This window comes from Branchiostoma lanceolatum, chromosome 3 (genome assembly GCF_035083965.1).
Source record: "Branchiostoma lanceolatum isolate klBraLanc5 chromosome 3, klBraLanc5.hap2, whole genome shotgun sequence".
Lineage (NCBI taxonomy): Eukaryota > Metazoa > Chordata > Leptocardii > Amphioxiformes > Branchiostomatidae > Branchiostoma > Branchiostoma lanceolatum.
This window is the reverse complement of record NC_089724.1, coordinates 17970764-17979987: the sequence shown is the minus strand read 5'-3', so window position 1 is coordinate 17979987 and position 9224 is coordinate 17970764. Positions and strand designations below refer to the sequence as shown.

The 9224-nt window shown below is 40.3% G+C and overlaps 1 protein-coding gene across 2 annotated transcripts; it reads left to right on the top strand.

Annotated features, from left to right (window-relative positions):
* Window positions 1–642: 642 nt before the first annotated feature.
* LOC136430757 (zinc finger protein ZFP2-like) lies at window positions 643–8514 on the top strand. 2 transcript variants are annotated; one of them, XM_066421642.1, is made up of 7 exons: window positions 643–776; window positions 1781–2221; window positions 2908–3054; window positions 3370–3630; window positions 4080–4218; window positions 4547–4694; window positions 4979–8514. In XM_066421642.1, the coding sequence occupies exons 2-7, from the start codon at window positions 1860–1862 to the stop codon at window positions 5422–5424; spliced, it is 1503 nt and encodes a 500-aa protein (XP_066277739.1). In that variant the 5' UTR covers window positions 643–776; window positions 1781–1859; the 3' UTR covers window positions 5425–8514. The 2 variants fall into 2 exon arrangements, with proteins under 2 accessions (XP_066277739.1, XP_066277740.1); XM_066421643.1 differs by lacking the exon at window positions 643–776 and adding an exon at window positions 1602–1624.
* Window positions 8515–9224: the final 710 nt, after the last annotated feature.

The window sequence follows — 9224 nt, the reverse complement described above, 5'->3', positions numbered from 1 at the left end:
GAAAGCCCGACAAAAAAGCCTAGAAAGACGTCAAAAATCATCATGAAGCCGGAGCCTAAACCTCTGCTTGGAGGGTAACGTTATGCCCGCCGGCATTAGAGAATCCTTCCCATGTTGACAATCGAGAATCAGCGGGGGAAAACGCCGTCGCTCTATCATAATGCATTGCAATGTGTGCGTACAGGATTATCAACTTCAGGCTTGGGGTTTTGTACTTATCGTGAGGTGAGGGTCAGTAGAGGTACATGTACATAGGTCGAATTACGGTAAAGGCAAGCAGAAAACTCTGCCCCATGACCTGGATGGTACTAGTTAAGGGTTGGAAGTCAATCATCTTTTCCAACAAAAATCTGCCCATCTTTGTCAATATTGTTGGGGACGATAAGGATAAAAACAGCTCTAGGATCTTCTAGCAGAAAGCCGATTTGGAGATGCTTTATTTATCTTGTCGCTAGATGTCGCTGCCTCATCGGGCCCATAAACAAATAAGATCGCAGGCAAATAATGTACCCGAAATTTGACGTGTTTTGAATAATGTTTGCTATCAAAAAATATCACGGCTGTTCTTAGTGAAAAGAAATTCTATATTCTTCTAATGATTCCCTAATACTGTGAGTTCTGATGCATCTAGCTTACAAATGCCATTTCACGTTACGTGTAGATGCGGTGGAAGGAACATTTCTGGCGGCGGAGGGCGGAATGGATACTCTCCCCAACGAAGTTTGGTGTTGAAGCAAAATGTCTGCAACAAGTCATCAACACCAACCTCCTGGCAGGTAAGGCCAATATTCAACACATTAAGGGTACCAAGGACGAGCTGGGGTTTCGTGCATGAAGTGATCTTTGGCTGGTGTAGAGTTTTGAGAAGTTTTCTCCGCAGCATTCCGCCACATATGTTGCAGAAAGGTCATAGGACCAACAGGGCAACACGGATGTTTTTACGAAAATCTATGACTGAAACGGCCCGCCATTTCCCAGAATCCGAGGCCGGATGTTCCTTTTTTTAAATCGTAAAACCAAGGAGGTTTAAATAGGAAAACCTCCTTGGTAAAACAGAATATCTGCATGTAACGGCTATGTGCAAAAATATAATGTTCATGGCTAGTAGGGCCGTTTGACCTCCGTCATGTCCATTGTGGCTCAATATAGGATATATACCTATATAAAACCTCCTTGGATATATGTTAGTGTACCAAGCTGGGGACAGTTCACGTATGCAAGTGTGTGGGTGTATATCAACCAGGGGACAGTCCACACATGCAGATTGATGGGTGTGTAGTAATTTCTACCGAGCTGGGGACAATTCACATATAATATTATGTGCATCTGGGGCCAGCCCATGCAGGCAGGTGTATGAGTGTGTACTGAGCTGTTGAGTGTTGTGCTAGTGTGTCTTGGGGGACACACAATGTTACAATTACTCAAGCAACTGGATATGTATTAAAACAACAGGTTCTAATTGACTAATTAGCATAAAACTTGTCTCAAGTTTGTCTTGATTTTGTTTGTCTAATATTTGTCTTGTCAGCATTTACATATCAATACATCGTTTTGGGTTAAATACCTGTCGGTTCAAATCCGTCTCAATCACTAATGAAAGATAGTGGATTCTGCTACCTGAATTGTATGACCATTTACAAAATCTATCCAGTTGCTTGTGCAACTCTAGCTAGACATAATTTTGTAGCCTTCCTTGTGAGTACAGTCTGTACAGTAGAGTAGTATTATAGACATGCCAGGCTCTGGTCCAGTCTGAAATTGATTTTCTGCTCACTTTCAGGAGAAAGCCAACATCTCTGCAACTACCTCAGTTTTAAGTCTTTGATGGACATCAGTAAACAGCAGACCACAAGCCTGTCATGTCTGTCCTCCAACAAGACAACATCGAGCTGTGCCTTCAGCTGTCCGGCAAGTCACAACAGCCACAGAAGGTCTACAAGCTGAAGAGCAAAGTGGAAGACATGCCGTTCTACAAACCATCGAAATGTAAGAAGAAAGTGCGTAAGCTGTACGCTTGTGGTCTCTGCCCCGTTAGTACTAACATCTCTGAGCAGCTGTATAAACATGTTGCGGAAGAGCATGGCGGCCCGTGCTATTCCGAGCAGCGCTACATGTGCGGGGTCTGCGAGCAGAGGTTTGTCTACATGGGCCCCATGAAAGTCCACATGCGGAGTCACACCAACGAACGACCCTTCAAGTGTCCACAATGTGCTTATGCTGGGTGAGTACTATTTATGTACTTGTGTAGCCTGTGTAAGATGAGAGGATAGTTTAGAAGATGCAGTAATTGTCTTCTAATGAAGTTAAGTTCATTATGGCCGCGTGGCGCGTTGGATACACCCGATCCCTCGATCTCGGAAGTTAAGCAACGCGCGGTCCGGACAGTGCTTGGATGGGGGACCAACCAAGGACGTCCGGATTGCTGTAGCCTCACGAAGCTTTCCACGAAATCGTCTTCCGGGAGGGACGTAAAACGGGGGTCCCGTGCTCGAGGAGGTGCCTCGAACACGTTAAACAGCCTCATTACCCTACACATTGGGTACCTGCCTGTGGCACTGGCTGCAAATACACCTGATATTATTATTGATTTGTGTAGATGTTCAGTTTGGTTCGTTAACACACACAAAAATCAACAGGAAGCTAGACATTATTTTGTATCCTTCCTTTCAGTACAATAGAGTAATAGTTCAGACACCTCAAGCTCTGCACCTGATTTTATTGTCACATCCAATATCAAAGACTTATTTGACTGTCACCCATGCCTTTGTCAGCATGAATGACCATTGGCATTGGACTCAAATAATTCAAAGTTCATGGCCAAATGTTTGTTGGCAGGGTGTATTGATGGCTTCTGTTTGGATAAATGATTGTTGTGGTGAACAGTAAGTTTGATTTGTATTCCCACAGTAAAACCCAGTCAGCCCTCTCCAACCATGTGAGGATGCACACTGGTGAGAAACCCTGGACCTGTGAGCACTGTGGGCGTGACTTCACCCGGCTGGACAGTATGAAGCGCCACATCAGTGCACACCACACGGGGCACAGGCCATTCAAGTAAGCCAGCCACCTCGGTGGAAAATTTGTATGAATAGCATAATGCAGAGATGCAAGAAATGTTAACCTTCTGCCTACTAAGGTAGTCATTTAGCACTAATGGTTATGGAGTCAGGTAGCAGAGAGTGTAAGGGCACACTTATACATGGGTAGATGCCATAAAAAATTGCATAATAACTGATTTAAGTCTCATTTTGAGGGTCATAGGGAAAGTTGCTTCTTGTAACTTTCATGTGATTGTTTTGTGTGTGTTATTGGGATACCCTGAAGAGTAAAAAACATTTATGAGCTGATTTTCGTCTCCCTTTTGCCTAGGTGCAACATGTGTTCATATGCAAGTGTGACACAGAACTCGCTGAAACTACACATCCTTGCTAAACACAAGAAGGAGAAGCCTTACAAGTGTTCCCAGTGTGATTTTTCCACATGCTACAAGACAGATCTGTCTGTGCATGAGCGGTCCCACACTGGTGTCAAACCCTACATGTGCCCCCACTGCACCTATGCCAGCTCTAACAGCAGTGACCTTGTCAAACATGTGCGCAGACACACGGGGGACAGGCTCTTCAAGTGCAGGTATTTCTGGGGGTTTTGACGTTCTGGAATTGGCTCAAATCTACTCTGCAATTTTTCTAACATTTGATATATAAACACCCTGTAAGAGCTGTGCAGGCAATGTCCTGAAAGCTACGGGAAGTTCTGAATGTAGAGAGAATTTACCTGGTCAACTGGAAACTAGTCTTAGTGGTACTGATTTCATTTAAGAAATTTTACACAAGTATAAGCGAAAGTGCTACCTTCATATCCTTGGTCAAAAATGACAAGTAGAGTACAAAATGCACCTTTACTGAGCAAATTATTGAACAATTTGTCAACATTGTTACCACACCAGGACAGACAGGCAGACGGTTGCTATTCACGAGCAAGAGGCAAAGCATCAGAGAATGTGCCTGCATCCTTACAGTTTTTTGCTAGACTGCATACCTGTGCTATACAGATGATTGAACATCATTTTTTGCCCACAGACATTGTGACTACACCTCGACAGAGAAGCATACAGTTGAGGTCCATGAGAGAGGCAGTCACACCGACCTCCGACCCTTCAAGTGTCCAGACTGCCCCTACCGCACCGCGTACCAGAGCCACCTGCCTCGCCACATCCAAGTAAGTTTGACAAAGCCTACATGCCTGTCACCTGACCAGTTCCAGTTGATAAATGTGTCTGTTCCATCATATTTTTGCAAGTCTTCCTGGAAGCACAAAAGCGCACTTGTGTTAGTCCATAAAACGGAAAAGTAAAGACTAAAGGTGTTTCTAACGAAAGAAGTTGAATCACCAAATTTTTTACCAGACCTAAAATGGCTTAATTTTTCTATCACAATTCTTCTGCAGTGGCTTACAAAGTTTCATGTAGTTGTTGCTGTCCTTTCTGTGCCTGGTACAGTGTTTCTTACAATATTGGTACCTTGTAACATTGATTTTCTTGTTGCAGCGTATCCATGTTGAAGGCAGGAGGGCACATACCCGCTCTCGCAAATCTATGAAATCCCACAGCCAAGAAACCATACTCGCCTTACAGAAGCTCAAAAGACTGAACTCAACTGATGGAGACTCAACATTTAATTCCAGTTCTTCAATAGGTAAGTAATTAGTTTACCTATGCTTGAAACCAATGCATCAAAATTGCTCAGGATACCAGTATACAAGATTGCAGATATTCTTACTGTTCAACATCCTAAACATTATTTGATTTGATACTTCACTTCAACACAAGCAAAAGTTGCTCACCCTGAATTTTCAGTCGCTCTTATGTCGACCTTCTTTTGCTTGTTGAAGTGAAGTATCAAACTTTATCATGGAATATACCAACACAGATGAGCTTTCATGCTAAACATTACTCTTTTACATTTATTCTTTTCTGTAGACACAGATACTGAGGACCAAAAAACACCCATCTCTCCTGAGAGCAACACATCCTCAACAGAGGAAAAAAGCATGGACCCACACCCCAGCTTGTGGGTTCCAGCAGGGTTTCCCTGCCCTGTGAAGGTACAGCCTGTGGCTCCTGCAGTGAAAAGGGAAAGGGAACACCCGTTCTTCAACATTAATTGGATGAGAGAACATTGGAACAATGGGGATGGTGCAGATGCTGTTGTGGAGGGTGGAGCTGTCGAGAGGAATTGCTGGGACGATCTGGAACAGGCTAGGGAGGAATTGACACCAGTAAAGGACAGTGGAGAAGAGTCCACAGAAGTGAAGAGTGAAGAACCCATAGTTAAGAATATGGATGGTAACTATGTGTGTGTCTACTGTGAACGTACCTTTACAGACAAAAAGATGTGGTCTCAGCATATCAGTCGACACAGGTAATTGTGCCAGTTTAAATTGTGATGCCAATATTGATAGCAATACACAAGAATTATGTTCTAGCAACTGTATACCAATGAATTGGTATAGAGCCCAAATCAGAATCATCACTGTTAAAAGTTGATACATGGTGCCATAGCACAAAATGTGACTTACAGAAGTTTTCTTGACGAATCCACAAGAAACACCGGAATTTTTATCTAAACAGAGGAATTTTTCTTTGTATGTTTTCATTTTGTATCAAGCATTCTAGTCCCCCCTCCTTGGTCCGCTAAAAAGTGGAAAATAGAAGGACCTAAGCCCTATTGTGTTTGATGTTCCAACAGATGCTCAAAAAAGTATGAAATGTTTCTGAAGGGCTTTTACTGAAACTGTCGAGAAACCGGTGCAATTTGATGGTTTTCAATTTCCCTGGCAATTGATGTATGTAATAAATATGTTTGATGAATGGTTGATTTTGGAGGAGATTAGATGTTTTATGAATTCTAATTTTAAGACAACAGCAAAATCACATGTCTTCCACTCCTGTATTCAGGAGAAGTGCCTTGCTGTTTAGTTAGATTTTTATTCTGTGCATTTAGATTCTTATTGTAATTCCCTTGTTGTTTTGATGTGATGTCTTCGTTGATGACATAACATAGTTTTAAGACGTTATGAAAGGGTTTTTATGATTTTTTTATGTGTATTCAAGCATTTATCCTATGTTGAACAATGGTAACATACAAGCTTGACTGAAACAGTATTATCCCAAAATAGGGAGATAAGCAAAGAGAGGGGCGTACAGCAAAGTTTACATGGGTATTATTCTAGTCCGTATACATGTAATTTAAACCTTGTGTTTCATTAGTTTATATGATTTATGGTGCTTTACATTGATATACTTTAGAAAGGTTTGGTTCTCTGTAACTTTCATCCTTGGTTAATCAAGACAGTTGGAAAGACCACATCAAATTGTTAGTACCGTCTGAATAGGCATATGTTATTTACTCCAGCTAGTGTATTAAATATGTGCAGCAAAATCCCAAAAGTCTTCCATGTGTATTAAGCAAGTGCCTTGATATGGTATCATACGGTATGAATACAGTGTATATGAATTTTCATTTTGCTTTGGAAGTAGATCAATGTTAATGGTGTTGAAGAATTTCCAACTCAACATCATACAATTTGTGCCTTCGCAAAAACTTGCAAGGGAATTAATAGTATATTTTAGCAACAGAAAATGTTTTAGAATGTATGCTTGATATACATTATTTTGCTGTAGTGAGTATTTTTGTAGCTAGTGAATGATGTACCGTTAAGGTTAATGTGTGATATAATTGTCTAGGTTGCCTAAGTAAATCTGCGCAAACTACAGAGGCAGGAAAATTCAAACAAAAGTTGTCTTCCTATCAAATACAGTTGTAGTGTTATTATATAGTAGAATTTTGCACCATTATAGACTTAAAAAGAATAAGTAAGTGAAATGTTGTATTTTTGCATATTATGAATAGCAACAAAAAAGATATTAGCTAGTAGAATGATATTGCTACATCAATTGATAATATTATATCTTTTTGTAGGAAATATTTGAATGGTACATATTGATGGTGGATAGTTCATCTAATGTTGGACAAGAAACTGAAATTAACATAGTAAAGGTATAGTGATGGTTATGTTATAGCCAGCTGCAACAGAACTCATTGTAAGGCCCACTTTCCACTGAATGGATACTGTTAAGTGAACAACATTGCATTTGTATGACCTAGGACTTTGTAAATTGAAAATGATCCATGATGTTAAAGTGTGACAACAAAACTTACAAAAAAAATTGTCTTTATCAATGAAATTTTTTTGAACTACTAAAGGAGAGTTTTGGTTACTCAACAGCCGTTGCCTCAATGGAAGGGGGGAAAATAAGGGGCAACAAAATCAAAGGACTGATTGAAACTACCTGTATTGAGATTGTGGTAATGCTGCTTCCTACATGTAAGTGTCTCAGAGTCAGAAAACTGCTGTCATTTCTCCAGTAGCCATGTATGAGGAATAAGTTGAGAAAGGCCCATCAGAAAAGTTGTTTAAAGTCTCTGTTTAAGACTGTTCTACATATAGTTGCCATATAGATATTACATTGCACTGTTAATAGTGTATGTTTGTATGTACATCAGGTATGTTTATATGTACATGTATGTAGTGGAGTTCAAACTAGTGCCACCTACTGTAAAATGACCTCTCAGCTCCCCCACACTATCCCATATGAGTTTGGTGCCTTAGCAGGGAGGTTAGATTCTAGTTGTAATGTTCATTCTGCAAACCTACATGCATATTTGCTGTATTGAAATTGCTGTACGTCTTGAACTATTTGTGGTGGTTTTATTGTTGCATCTCGAGGTGCTTCTCCACCGTAAAATCATGACACAGTATGTGCTTTTGTGCTACATTATTGTTTCGACTATGAACTTTGACAGCGAAAACCTCTCAGCTCCACGCCTATCGTGAAATTAAATCCTCACAAAAATAACTGACTTTACCAAGTGAGTTTCTAGTATGTACGTGCCCATATGGCACTGCCTAAGTACATGTATTTCAATAATCTGTGATATATTCTATATTTGTCAATTATGTAGAAATTACTACATACATGTATGTATCATAGTATTATCATTTAGTATAAATAATGTATGGTAGATTGTATTTCTTGTATCTACCTCTAGTGGCTGGGGTGACACCTCTGTTTGCATTGTAATTTTGTGTAGAAATCACTGCAAAATATGTTAGGGAACTTTGATAATGAATGCCTATAGTAGATATTCTTGATATGTAAAACTTACAATTAATGCATATCCTCTAGCTGCAAGTTAGAAATTTTATTTCAAAATTCAGAGCAAGTTGTAATATAATGCATGATAGGGTGTGAATTGTGTAATGAAGTTAAGAATTTGATGCTGCAATGCATGATTATAGTGTAGTTTGCAAATGTATAATTTGAATTTCATAATCAATTTTATAACTTCTAATGTCGAATTTAGGCAGTGTTGGTGTTAGACTTGTAGGGCTTTCACTGGTGCTTTAGATAGAACCTTGTTCTGACAATAAAAGTGCTCCATTTTACAGGTATCTCCAGGTGTGTACATGTATTAATGCCTGTTTTTCAGCATTGATCTTTTTTTCCACTTTGACTGTTTGAAGTGCTTTTACTTGCTTATTTTGCTGGTATTGGCCAGTTGAAGCTGTAATTGCAACTCAACTTTAGTATCATTGATACTACTCAACCATGTACGTACTAGTACATATCACACAATAGTCTGGATAACAAATGTTAGCAGGCTGCCCTGAATGTCAGCATCTATTATGGGAATAAAACATCAACATTACCGGTATTCCATCTTAAACATTTTTGATACCAGAGCAATCATAAGTTAACCCTTAAGCAACATTTTTGCCCAGTCACTTTCTGAACAAATACCAGGTTTCTCTGGGTTATCAAAATCTAGAGGCATATGTAATGTTAGATACTGTATACTCACCAAGCAGAGGAATGACTCCAGATGTTTTTTGACGGGTTTTCAGGCTATTTTAGCCATACTTTGGCTACAGATAGAAAACCCGCCTAAAACACGTCAAAAACCTACCGGAGCCATTCCTCTGCTTGGAGAGTAGATACTGTATGTCTTTGAAGCTGCTGGTGGGTTACTGTCTATTACGCCATCTTACGGTATTCGTCAGAAGTGCAGTGTCCCGGCGCCCTGCGGGACAGTACCCTGCCAGACCAGACGACCAGTTCCGACAACAAACACAACGGGCGGGACTGTCACGTCGGGTGGCGG